Source organism: Uloborus diversus, chromosome 2 (assembly GCF_026930045.1).
Source record: "Uloborus diversus isolate 005 chromosome 2, Udiv.v.3.1, whole genome shotgun sequence".
In the NCBI taxonomy this organism is placed as follows: Eukaryota; Metazoa; Arthropoda; class Arachnida; order Araneae; family Uloboridae; genus Uloborus; species Uloborus diversus.
Window position 1 is genome coordinate 180717179 of NC_072732.1, and position 14496 is coordinate 180731674.

At 30.6% G+C, this 14496-nt stretch overlaps 1 protein-coding gene across 1 annotated transcript in view; it reads left to right on the plus strand.

The window, feature by feature from the left end:
* The first annotated feature begins 2511 nt into the window (after positions 1-2511).
* The window catches only part of LOC129217530 (cell division cycle protein 20 homolog), a 41755-nt gene continuing 29770 nt past the window's right edge, over positions 2512-14496 (plus strand). The window contains exons 1-5 of the mRNA XM_054851846.1: positions 2512-2614; positions 4591-4809; positions 6704-6828; positions 8538-8682; positions 11397-11525. Coding sequence (XP_054707821.1) covers positions 4605-4809; positions 6704-6828; positions 8538-8682; positions 11397-11525 — 604 coding nt within the window. The 5' untranslated portion in view covers positions 2512-2614; positions 4591-4604. The remainder of the gene's footprint in view (positions 2615-4590; positions 4810-6703; positions 6829-8537; positions 8683-11396; positions 11526-14496) is intronic.

Sequence of the window (14496 nt, forward strand, 5' to 3'; positions counted from 1 at the left end):
TGAGGGACTTTATATCTGCAAAAAGCTTAGAGAAATCATTTATCATTTATTACTTTACTGTTAAATATAAACATGTTGCATTACAACTTAATAGAGGAGAAAAAACTTAATGTAAAATCTAAATGCAACCCTATTACAATGCTAATGGATAGTTTGGATCAGCACATAATAGTTCGGAATATGTATCCAACCTATTCAGATAATAATTAATATATTTTGTTTCTCAACATGTTTGGAATTGAAATAGGTTCAAATGTTAACTAGCTGTTAGCAATAGCTTATTGTCGATAACTTTTTTTGTTGTCACTTACAGTGGAACCATCTATAATAAAAAAAATTACTTAGCTACAATTGCTTCATAATAAAGAAGAGACTTATAAAATTAAGATTAGAAGTAAGACACATTAAAACGAAAATTATTCAAGAATTGAATGCATTGCCTGCTTATTACAGGAAAATTCTCAAAATATAGCACAATACAAAACCAATTCAAGTTGAGAATCAAGTTTCATAACAGTCCAGGAATAAACTCTAATTACACAGACAAACAATACAGAAAAGCATCAAAAAGTAGTACTATAATAAATTAAAACAAATTGGACAATGGACATCTTTCTGCATACAGGGAAAAAAATCTCAAGAATCAAAACAAATATACCAAACATGAAAAATCCTTGACATATAAGTACACTTGTAAAATGGGGCATTTGTTGTTGCTACTTGTGCACACATATTTTTTACTTTGCACTTTTATTTAAAAATTAACTGTGCACTTTTATTTAAAAATTCAGTAATCATCCTTAAACCATGAAAATCAAACATGCAAATTATTTGTCAGAAAGTAATTCAAGCATTACAAGCATGATTGATAGATCTTTTAAAAATTGGTGATTCAATTTAGTTATTTTGAAATTTCAGAATTACATAATTCCTCCAAAAAGCAGTTAAGCTGGCATGAAATATTATTGCTTGAAACTGTTTTATCACTCAGGAAGTTAAGAATATGAATAATATGAATGGATTTCAGTTTTACAATCATAATTCAGCCAACAAGTACCAGTATTTTAACAATGTTTAATACATAAATCACTTTATTCTAGAAAATATACCATATTTCGCCAGTTTTAATTTGGAAATTTTACTCAAATGAAACAGATTTTTTAAACTTGTTTGGGACTTTGTATCAGCAAGAAGTTTTGAGAAATATTTTTTACTTTTAAGTTAATTTTAAACATGGTGTATTAGAACTTTATTTTATTTCGTAGAGTGTCCGAAATGTTTCAATGCATTTTAAATACTTTTATCAGACAATGACAGAGGCATTAAATTGACTAAGAGTCCAGTGAAATTATGCAATCGACAAAATTAGCTTAAACAATAAATTGCTCTATAAACAACAATGTAACCCTCAAAATAATTTAGTTTTATCTACATTTCTATGTACAAGCAAAATTAGATCAATGATTAGATCAATGCACGCAGAAAATTTTTTCTGTGTTTACATTAAACCTTTAAAAGTCGCTTAGGAACCCATTTTGAAATAAATATTTGAAGCGTTCGTATCATCATCACATAAATTACGAAAAAATTATCTGACGTGTAAATTTTTATGGACTTTCTAAAGATATGAAACACAAAACATTAATGGAAGAGAGCTCGTTCATGCAATTTTATGGCTGTTAACTAACTTTCGAACACTCTGGAAAATGCCTAGTGATACAAATACGGAAAAAAAACTAAATTTTAAGTCTCTAGCTCATCGGAGGGCAGGTTAAAAATCAATTACAAAATTCCACAGCAACAAACACACCAAAACAAGTTATTAAAAACATGATAAAAATGCTCTTAACGTGCAGAAAACTAGAGTACTTGTTCATCATAGTAAAAGTAACACGTAAACTGTATGTTTATTTAAAATTACATAGCAATATTCACATTCAGGAACGAATGCGATGTTACCGGCAACAAAAAAAATAAATAAAACTATTACCTACATACTTCAAATTTCTCTTTCAATCGAATTGTGAATTGACCCCAATTCACAATCTTCTTTGCAGCTCGAACTTAAACGAATTTTTGTACAATTAATACTCTTATTAATTTAATTAATTGCACACACGCTACATACATACGTCCAACAGTCAGGAACTTTCAAAATGGTTCTACGACGTCATACATATCGATTACGATACGATAAAACATGTATATATGCGATACAGGCGCAATAGCGAGTGCTATTGGACCTTAAAATATAAGGCGCAATAGCCACTTCGTACGTTTAAATTTTACAGTTTACTTTACAGTTAACAAATACAAAGTGCTATTAAATTTTTTTTAAGCATAATAAGAAGCCTGTCAGCTGAGATATTGCTGTTTTCAAACAAAAGATAAGTATATGAGTCTGGTTAAAGCATATGTATCGCAATTTTTGATTTATTGAGATTTAAACAGTATGCTTTCAAGCACGGAGAAGTGAAGAAGAACATCAATCAAAACCAAAACAACTCAACCGCCAATATTTAAAATTTCTTGCTTTGCTGCTTTAGTAACATGCAAAAGAAATACTTATTGGTTCTCAAAATAAATTCAACTTGAATGTAATTAATCTGAAAATGTAAGTGGCTGATTTTGAGAGCAATATTTTAATGCCCGTTCAGCAATTTTTAAGTAAATATGTAGTAGTTGCCGCACTAGTTTGCTATGTCTATGAAAGCTTGAGATGTTATATATTAGGAATTTCGTAATTATGTCATCGCATTTAAAGTTTATTATCTAACTTATGTATTTTTGTTTAAACATATCGCGGAATTTTCAAAACTTGTTTCTTGAAAAGCTTTTCAAATATGACGAATGCAGGGTTGCCCATACCGCTCAAAAGCGATAGCGCACCACCTTCAAATGCTGTGGAATAACGCCCTCGCCCCCCATCGCAAAACTTTGGATTCCAATGGACCCTCGTTCTCGTGAGCACACCTGAAGAATATTAAAGCCAATTAGCCACAGAAGGAATGGCAAAATTACATACACTAAAATTGCATACACTATTGTGGAAGAAATTGCAAAACAGTTGTGGTCATTGTACAGTTTGTGCCATTGAAATTTGTATTGAGTGTTGAGTTTGATGCACCTCTATGGGTATGTCCAAATAGAGCAATAGGTTGGTTGATTTGGTGACATCAGTGGTGAATGTCCATAGAACATTTTCATATGATCAGCTAACCAGTAGCTCTCATAAAATGCACCTGGTTAGTCACTGGTTTACCGATTACTCTATTCAAGCATACCCTGTGTCACATAATGACAAGGTTCTCGAGTAGGAGCTATGGGAAAGAAAAAAAAATCCTTAGAATTTCATGTAAGCCCATTAAAATCATCCTATGTCACATGAAGGTGACATCTGATGTGATTTTATTTTATTACCTAAAATGTTGTCCAAATTGTTTTGTAAAATTTTATCTTTGATTCCTCATACTTTCCACTTCAATAGGTTACAACAGTAAACAAAATTAAATACTTTAGTAATTTTCTTTAATTTTAAAAGTACAATCTAAATAAGAATGTTCTCTACACAAATCTACAGTCTACATGAGCAAATTTGGCAGGGAGGTACTTGGGCACCTCAGAAGGAACGTGGGAGTTTCAAATGCCAAAAGATTTCCAAATTGTGTGAATTTTCATTTCAGGACCCGAAAGTGGCGTTAAATGGCTCTTTCTACTCGAAATAATTATAAGATTGTCTTAATTTCAGGCTCATTCAAAAGCCCATGAAAAGTATACCCCTGAAGTGGATTTACTTCCTTTGAATTTCTAAACCACCAAGGCTGTAAAATCTCCAGGTCGGAAATTTATTTTTAAAATTAATTTCTTCATGGGTTGACATCTGTTCCTTTGTCAGTTTTGTGGGTTCCTTCAGTTAATAATCAAAAGAAAGTAATTATAATTTTTTTGAAAAAGATAATGGAATTGCGTAACAACGCTCGACTCTTATATATAACTTTATAATTTTTGTAGGTGGCAATATGGGATTTGGAAGCCAGTGGGTTTTTTTTTTTTTTTTTTTTTTGCAGAAAATGTTTTGAAAATCGTAATTTAGCATGCAGTTTTTTATCTAGGTCTGGCAAACCTCTTTCCAATCAACAACCAAGAGGCAGACAGTAAATATGTAGAAAGAATTGGATTTCAACTTTTTTTTACTAGTTTGGTACAAAATCTTTAGAGTTTTGATGCTACATAATATTGTCTGCTTACTTTAACCCTTATACTTATTTCTTAGTTTGCACAAATTCCCAATTGCAAGCAGAAAAGTACAATAATTCATCTCATGTTACACAAAAGGAAGGGGTTTCAACAGATGATTTTTTCAAATCTGAATATGTTTACTCCCTCCCATGAAGCAACAAAATTATATGTATAAACACACATGCAAGGGCCTAAAGTTACACTTTCCAGCCTTTTATTTCCAAAAATTTATGAAACCCTCATGAAAAATTTCCCACTGTGTCACTGTTAGTTTCAATATCTTTTCTCTGTCTTACTTATGTTGTAAATCTATAACTTATTTGTGTCTTATGTTTATTTTCCATCTTTTAGTTTTGAGTACCACTATGGCTAACTTCAATCTAGAAAATGAACTTAGTAAAGCTTTAAGTTTAGACGTTCCTTTAAGCAAAGGACCAATTCCAAGATGGCAAAGAAAGGCTATGGAAAAATCTCCTGATTTATCCATGAGCTCCTGTGGTAATAATTCAACTTTGATGAACTTATCAGTGAATAAGAGTGTCTCAAAGCCTAATGCTAGTCCCAAAAAAGGTTTGTAATGTTGAAATAAACATATTTGTTACCTTGTGTCCATGCAATGTTCAGGTCAGGTTCATTATTTTGACTGCTTATTTCCTTCTGAACTGATGGAGTTTGCTACTGTACTAGGAATGAAAAATTTTGAGGCAGCAGGAGTTTCTGTTATTTTCTGAAAAAACTGTATTTCACTAAAGATGTTCTAAATACAGTCGAACCTCCATATATCAAAATTTTCTATATATCGAAATCCTAGCAAATTTCTATGTTCATTACATAGAAAAAACTATTTCTATATATCGAAAAAAAATTTGGGACATTCGTAGATTTTTTTTTTTTCCACTTTTAACTGTTTGTCTCATGAAAACTGAAGGTTACAGGAGAAAATTATGTTCACTAAAGGTTGCTATGAAACTCATAAGGAATCTGGGGTTAAGAGGTGTGAAGATACGTCGTTGTTCCATTCTGGAGTTCTTAAATTCCCTCAAGTTTATTTCAAATCTTTATTTTAACCAGTAGCACTATCAAATCAGTTTCAAGTTATGCCTTTTCTCTGTTGATTATCATTCCTAGTCATTTTAGCTTCAGTAAAAATCATTCAAGTTAGGTAGAATGATTTTTTAATTTTCTTTCGATTAAATTTTCAAAACGAAACTCCCCCTTATGTTGCAGATCAAGTTGAATTGCCAAAGAATGAAGGTGTATGAAAGCGCAAAAATGTAATTTCTGTTAATTTTTTTAATTATTAATTTTCATTTAATCCGATGCTCGTATAAATTAGAAATAGGGTTTCATACCCAAAAATTAACCTTAATTATTAATGTTTTAGAAGATTTTTATCATAAAATAAGATTTCTATATCGATTTTTTTTCCGGCAATTTGCTACTTCGATATATAGAGGTCCGACTGTATTTGGTTTGTATTCGGTATACTGCCTATTTGCCAGACAAAACCGAATATTTAAATATCCTGCCCCAGAACAGTAAGCAAATTTAAATATTTGATATTAAATTAAATATATAGTGCAACTAATATCATATTAAGAGTTATTTTAATTTGAGTGAAAATCAGGAGATTTTAATTTTTGTTTCTTTTTGGATTTTCTCAAGTCCTATGACTGCACATTAAATTTACCTAGATATTAAAGTCATTTAAATATTACACATTAATCGGAAAATAATTCATAATGTTAAATAGCAATAAATATACTCTATTTATCTCTATTTAACATAAACTGGTAATTTTTACCTAAAATATGCAGCTGAAAAAAAGGAAGGCATTTGGATATTAAATTGTACCGCCTTTTAAAAATTTTATTTTTTATTGAAATATTTTGTGCGATGGGTGCAGATTCACAAGGCGAGTCGGTAAATACGAGATAATCATTTAGTTTTATTATTATTTACATAGGTTGGCTGTGCCAGTCAACGCATGACATGACAACTGTTCAAGCCGGAATCAAAACATCTGCGACGACGGCAGCGTTGACAGAAACGAGATTAGAAAACTTCTCCCGAAAATAGTGAGTGGCTTGGCAATACTGGCCGCCACACCATAATGTAAATTTGTTTCAAACGACGTTTTCTTTTGGCGAGTCCTCCCTCAAACATTATTTTACAACCACAGTACTGCAGACACCAACAAAAAATGTCAAAGATTTGAATGTCAATCTACATTTACCATTTACCATGCTTCATACTCGGTAAGAAAGTCTCTAAGAATTCTTTGAGAAATAACTAAATACTCATTTTAAAAATTGGATTTAAGAAGTATTACTTCTAACACATATAAAAGAATGAACACACCCATTTCTTTTGAGTTATTGAAAAACATGGTATTTTTTCATAAAAACTGGTGTCCTCATGATTTTTTCCCCATTAATGCTGTTTTTTAATTTTTGAATTGCAGATGACTGGGTAAAGAGGCTAACTCCTGGAAGAAATAACAGTACTTCAAAAAGCCCTTTACATCCCCAAGGAGACAGATTTATTCCCAACAGAAGTGCTATGCAATTCGAATTAGGACATTACATGGTATATTTATTTACTCTTTAGTTTATTAAGCCTTACTCATTGTAAATTTTTTACATCATACAGAGTTGCCAACTGCTCCGCAAAAAACGGCAAAACTCAGCGGCTCTGCGATGAAATTCATTTGCTCCACATTTCCCGGCCAAAAGTTTTCAAGCTCAAATTTTGCTATTTTATCATAACAAACATGTAAATATGGGAAATTAAAGATGTTTATACTCAAAGATTGAAATAGTGTTTAAAGCTGTTTTATTAATTTAAAAATAAGTATTTTGACACTTGTGCTTAAAGTGATTTATTGAAGCTAAAAAGCGATTTTAGATAAGTGGTTTGTTATTTTTATTGATTTTTATACATAATACACACCTGCTCTGCAAAATTTTAAACTGTTCCTCAAAATCACCAAAGATGCTCCTCAAATTGTTTCTCCAAGGTTGGTAACCCTGATAATATTAATTCATGCGTTTTCTGTTTTAAATATCCCGGCTTATAAATTTGATTCTCAATTATAAGGATATCTATCATGATTAATTATTTCATTTATAATGCTCAGTAAAAATCCTCAAGTACTTAACCTAATCATTTTTTTCAAAAATGACTTTCCATTTTTTTTTTTTTTACTGTACACATTAATTCTATGGCTGTACAATGCCTCCTAGTTTTAATTTTATTTTTTACATTGTAAGGATTTTACCTCCCTAGGCATTCGTATTTATCCTCCTTTAGTGTGTCTCAAAAAGTTATTGAGCTATTTTTTTCTACTGAATGACAAAAAAAAAATTAATAATATATTGCTGCTTAAGAAATTTGGAAATTTATCGAGTACAGCTGGCGCCATCCCCGCCATCAAAACTGAAACGTCGGATCAGAGTAAAAATAAGTAAAATCTCGAGGGAGAAAAAATTATGAGAAGGACCAATGCTCGAAAAATTTTTTGAAAGACTTTTATAGTGTTTTTTTTTTCTATGGAGCAAAGAAATTCAAAAAAAGAATCTTTCAAAAGAATTAAATTGTTACAATAACTGCCTAATCCTTTGTAAGGGATCTAACAATTTCATGGAAGTTTCAACTTTAGTAGACAAAGTGGATGACAGTGAATGAATACATATAATTAGCATTAACTGTCAATCTTCATATCTCAGTAGTTAACAAACTATAATGTTGTTCCAGGTTTCATTATTTTCTTGCCATGTTTGTATTAATTTTTACTTATGTTGACTTTCAATAATATTATGTCATTGTTCTTTACTTTGATGACTTGATATTGTCACAAATAATCCTTTTACATTGACTCAGTCTGTATTTTGTTCTTTTAATTGCCTTTCTGTGAGGTTAACCCTTTTCTCTCTCCCTTTTATTCATATGTCACTTTCATTTCGTGTATTCAATATTCATATTCAAAATATTTATTCAAAAGATTATAAAGATTTTAGATTACTTTTTCTATTCATTTGTTATATTTCAACTCTGTTGCATTATGTAATTTTAACTCCATAAAATAAAAATTGTAACCATTTTCAGTTACCTTGCAGGTTTAGTCTATTTAAAACAAAAATGAGTTGTATTTTTTTTTAAATTAAAATTGGCAAAAACCATACATGGATAAGGAACATTTTTGTGCATTTTCCCCATGTTGGTTTTGATTTATACTTTTGAATTGCTTCACTTATTTTTGTTACCTGTATTATGTGTTATACTATGTTTGCATATAGTTATCTAAAAATGGTGGAGAAGGAGAAGAAAACTTGAGTCCAAAGTCATCTCACTATAAAAAGACGATGAGCGAAAATCTCAATGGAGATATTTCAAACTTCCGAATTCTTGCATATCAAAATAAAGCTCCACAAGCTCCAACAGGTAACTCTTGAATGTTTTATTTAGATACTATTCCATTATCTCTACCTCTACATAGTATAAAATGCGTCTCCAAAAGCGTCTGTTTGTGTGAACGCGCAAAATTAGAGAACTATCTAGCTGATTTCGCTGAAATTTTAACAGTATCTTTCTTTTAGCACCAGAAAGATTTGCATACCATTTAGAAAAAAATTCAATGAGCAGTTCTTTTTTTACTCCAATTTAGGCCCAATTTTCACATAAATTCCCAAATATGGGGGTGAAAATTTGCTTGCACGCATTAGTATTGCATAGCTTTGGAAAGGGTAGAATTTTCTGCATTCTAAGCAATTTGTTTCAATACTCCAACTTGATTACGGCGGGAATTATTTGAATTTTTAACTCGAATTTTTTTAGGCTTAGCTGAAATTTAGCCACTACTTTCATCATTAAATAAATCAATAAAAAGTGAAGGAATTGTTCCACAGTTTTCTTTTTGACACCATTGGAAAAAGTGACATTTTTTACTCCAGATCTAACTCTACCTTTGGTTGAAAAAGTAAGCTTCTAACTCCAAAGGGAAAAAAGTTACAATTCTTTTTAAATCAAGTTCAAAAAATTCATTTCCCTTCAAATTGTTAACCTTTTTCTTTCACATTTTACTTCCTTGAGCTTATTTTCTTTTGTGTTTCTATAGTTATGCTTTTTAAATCCATCTTTCTTGATTTAATTCCTTAAAAGTATTTTAATATCTATCGTCATTATTTGGGAGAGAAATTTTGCGTGAGGTTTATTTATTTAAGCCTGATTGTTGAATATACGTCACTTGACGCAATTTTTATTTTCAAGGTAGACCATGCGAAGACGGGCAATGCAGCTAGTAAATTATATTTCACTCCTGAAAGCATTTTACCAACTTTTACAAACCAAATCGACATTCATTAGCTAGTGTTATACCGAAAAAAAATTCGACTCTACTAAGTACCAAATAATTAACAGTCAGGGTGCATAGCAGTCCTTCTAGGTACAAATTAGTCCTTATATTTGAAAATGAATTTATGAGATCCCTTGTAAGTGCTTATTATTCTTATGTGTGTATTTTTTCCCCTCTTCTTTCTTTAAGTTATTTTTTGAATAGACACCCATGGACACTAATATTATTAATAAGATAATTGAATGGATTAGAAGTGTCTGGCTCGTTCCACATTCTTTTCGTGCATTTTATTTGTATGACCTTAAACAAGTAGCTAATAAATTAATCTAAATATTTGTGCTAACTGTTGTACAGAGTTTTTTCCCAAAGCAGAATACTACTAAATTTGCAACGTACTTTGCAGAACAGATGCCTGAGCTGCAGAACAATTCTGTTCAAATGTGTGGGGAAAACTCAGACAAATTTTCTACAGATTTCTGTGAAATTTCTGCAGAAACTGCAGTTTTTCTGCAAATATCTTCCAACTCAAGATAGAATTTTGCAGAAGTTCTGCAGATTTCTTTAAATTAGAAGAAAATCCAAAATTCTCGCAAATTACGAGAGTTTGGCGTAAAGCTTGTGAAAATTGTTGAATTTGAAAGGTCATTTGCAGGAACTTTAGATTTGCTTTGAACTTAAAGAAGTTTACAGATTTTGCGCAAAATTCTATCTTGAGTTGGAAGACGAATCTGCAGTTTCTACAGAAATTTCATATTCTAAATCTGAAAAGATTCTAATTTTTCTAGCGTTTTTGGTTCCCCTTTTCCTAATTTCCCCCAATCGATCTTCATCCACTGCAATTTCCTCCATAAACATATGTTTTGGAAACATGCCAACATTAAAACACGTCAATCGCTGAAAATTATGTGCCTTGTTCGCGATTTTAATCTTTTTGCATCATGAAAATATTTCAATTATTTAGAAAGTTTTGAAGTGTTTTACTATTAATCTACCCTAACTTGACTCTTTTTATTTGTTATTTTAGTAATTTATTTTTTTAGTAACATTATTTTAATTGCTCCTTCATGCCATGTAAAATTAACCAAAAAAACCTCGCTTAACAACTAGGTTTGGATTTTTATAAAATTTTGTACTTTTGTACTTTCTATGCATTTTAGAAAACATATAAAATATTTTTAGATAATCTCAATCGGTTTAGGTTCCACTGAAATGCATAGCAACAGCGAAGTTTTACTCTTGTATGAAACGGTTTTAATTTAGGGCTCTCATTGTGGAAAAGGTCACGTTGGATGCTTGTGTATACGACGCTTGAAGTACTTGCAGAACAATTTTGGTCAAATGATTTTATGTTGCAGAACATCGTCAAGTATTCTGCTTTGAAGGTTTTTTTAGAAGAAAATATACACTACATGCAAGAGCACTATTTTTATTCATTACTCAAATTCTCATCTTTTGTTTTATTTTCAAACCAAATTCCATGTGAACGAAAGAGTCTTGACACATAAAGTGAGCCACTACAAAAACATAAAAAGGCCTAACTAAATTCATTTACTAGTGACTGCTCAAAAAGTGAGGGATATAATATAATTTGCACAAATATAGGAATAAAAGTTTTTAACTAAGAAAAGGTAATTCAAGATGAATATTTAGGTTTAAACTTACTGAGCTGATTTTTCATGTATAGTTATCAAAAGGCTCATTTACGAAATATTTTTAAAGCCAATTTTAATACTAATGTTAGTTACAGTATAAGTACTATCAAAGTATTATTTAAAGCATACAGTGCTTAAATTTTACTTCCTAGGTCATGCTAATGGGTTGAAAGTCCTGTATAGTTCTTCGAAAAACCCTGGTTCAACAAAGAAAGCCACCCGCCATATACCTCAGACTCCTGATAGAATCCTTGATGCTCCAGAAATATTGGATGATTATTGTGAGTAATTTTAATAAGTTTTCAAAATCCAGTAATTAAGATTTCGGCTGTGAAAGAAAAGACTTGCTTATGAAGTGTTTAATGTTACAGTACAAAATGTTTCAAATAAAACTCCATACAGTCTAAACCAATTACTATGTGAAATAACTTTTAAGAATGCTCCTAAAACTTTCTTTTTTTTAATTATCTGTATTGATTGATTGGTATAAACATTGCTTTAATTACAACTTTGGTGAAGTATTTTATCTCATTTACATGTGATTCTTTGTAAGTAGAAATCAGGGAAAATTTTAGTTGCACAAGATAAAGTCGGCAAAAGTGATTTCGCTATTACCAGACATGTGATTTTTCTGTATCTTGACAGAATTCTGTATTTTCGGTTATTTTGAAAAACAAAAACTTCGTTTTGGTGAAAATCCGTATTTTTTTCCCCTTGAAGAAAAATCCTTTCCGTGCATGCAGCTACTTAACCAACAAGTGCAGCGTTTTCCTGCGCTGTGATTCGTTTAACTTGATTCAAATCGGTATAGTGATGCCTACTCCACATCAGCTCATTCTCTACTTAACCAACAGGCAGTTCGAGTGGTTAGAGCACGCTGCGTAATCCTGTGCTGCGATTGGTCAAAAGCGAATACGATCTAAGTGGGGAAATAGATCCTTTCGAGAAAAAAGTAAACAAAGTGATTATTGTTGTGTTATGATTTTAGTTGTGCATTGAACATGCTCTTGCAACAATTTTGAATTTTATTGCTCATCTTTTTTTGAATTTCTTGCAAAAAAGAATGTACATTTGATAAAGATTTTGGAAAAAGAACAAATTTCGATCGTGTTGGGTGGATTCCAATCCTATGCTTCAGAAGTGGATGATGACACTTGGAACAAAATACTTAGGAAAAATAATTTGTATGGCTTACAAATAAGATTAAATTTACAAATTTTTACTGCCCATGTTTACGTACCAGCTCCATATATAAACTGTGATTGAACTCTTTTAAAATCAGTTTAAATTAAAAAATCCATTTAACTCTAATTTGATTTTTATCTCATATAAGACTTGTTTATTTCTCCCTATTTTCTATCATCTTTACTAAATTTGATTTGAGTAATATGCATCTATATTAAAATTTGTTTTATCTCATAGTTTTTTGGTGTAGTAATGCTTGAAGTTGAAATAAATTTTTCAGTAGTTTTTAGAATAGGATAGATTAGTTTTGTTAATCTTTTTAGTCATGAATAAACATATCAAAGACATCCTATATTTCCTATAAATCCTATATTTCCCAAAAAAAATCCTATATTTTTTGGTACCCCCAGAGAAATTCTACACCTTATGCATAACGAGTTATGTGACCTTTCATTGAACGTTATACCCTGCTTCATCAAAAAAGAAGCTCTTGAAGAAAGAACTGAAGATTTACTTGAGTTAGATCCAATAAAAGATTTGAAGTTTCATGTTGATAAAACGTTCCCTTGATAGCCCCAAAAGTACCACAAAAACATTTATTCAAGTTAAAAAATATTAAAGTATCCTGCCCTTGGCCTGAAATTCATAATTTTCTTCAAAACCTAATATTTTTCTTTATATATATTTTTTTAAAAACATAAGGTAATTTTTCAGAAATTATAAAGCTGAAAAATATAAACAATAAATGGCTCTTATGCAATATTTAAGTCTCCCACAAGGTACCCAAAAATACGGGAGGTTTTCATTTGCAAATTTTGATTTAAATATGTGTTTGCTAATAATTTTTGAAATTGGTTTTAATAGAAATTAATGTATATAATTTATTTTAAAAAATAAATAGAAAAAATCAATTTTTTGAAAAAAGGCCTCCTGCTGTATACCTTAATATTTTTTAATTTGGATGAATGTTTTGTGGTACATATGGGGCTATAGAGGCAAGGTTTTCATGAAATTTCAAATTTCCTAAAACAAAAATTCTCAATTCAGCCTAGTACATAAGTGTTGGTTCATAATTTCATATGAAAGTCTGCACGGGTTGGTATTGTTAAAATTATATGAAAATTTTTACTGTTTTGACATAAAAGGGAAAATATAAGAGGGTGTGCAACTTGAAAATACATTTTTTTTTTTTTTTTTTTTTTTTTTTTTGGGATACACTCTAATGTACATCTATGACGAAGGTATTCGTAAGAATGTAGCAGATAATCTGTCAATAAATATTGAAATTTCATCTTTTACCAGAAGGATGAAAAACTGCACTACCCTAATATGACCAAACTTGTTAAGGCAATCCTGACTTTCTTTCATGTCCAAACTTCCGACGAGAGAGGCTTAACAAAAGAATTGTAACTAGTGACAAGCCAAACATGAATTTAGACACAATAGGTTGCTCTCGAAGTGATAAGACTCGGTAAAACACCCTGTGGTAGATGTTGATGTCAATTTAAAAAATGATCCAGTTGTACAAAGTAGCACACCTGAAATATAAGGAACAGAAAGAGAAAAAAATCTGGAAGAAATAAGAAGAAAAAATATAAAACCTAAATCAAATGATGTAACAAATCTTCTTGAAAAAAATTGAAAGGATTTAAGGAAAGCATTAATTCAGCTCAGGCAATGATAGATGAGGGGAATACGAAATTAAAAATTAGGACTCAAATGTAAATGCATGATTGACATTGAGGCGGGGCAAGCCGTAATTGATGCTGGTAATAAAATGTTTTAAAGCTGTTCAGAAAGAGTCAAGCAGTTCTATGTAATTTGTTGCTAAACCATTTTGATTTTTAATTGAAATAAATTGTCATTTCCCATAATATTATCATTGTTTTTATTTATTCATAGCTGCCAAGTGCTCAGTTTTTCCCGGAGTTTTTCCGATTTTTATTGCGTACTCCGAAAATCCGATTTATTCCAAAAAACTCCGTTTTTTGACTTTGCTTGTACACTTTTCGATTTCTGAGGGAAAAGAAGAAATTTCCCTATCCTGGAAGGTAGGAATTGTGCACA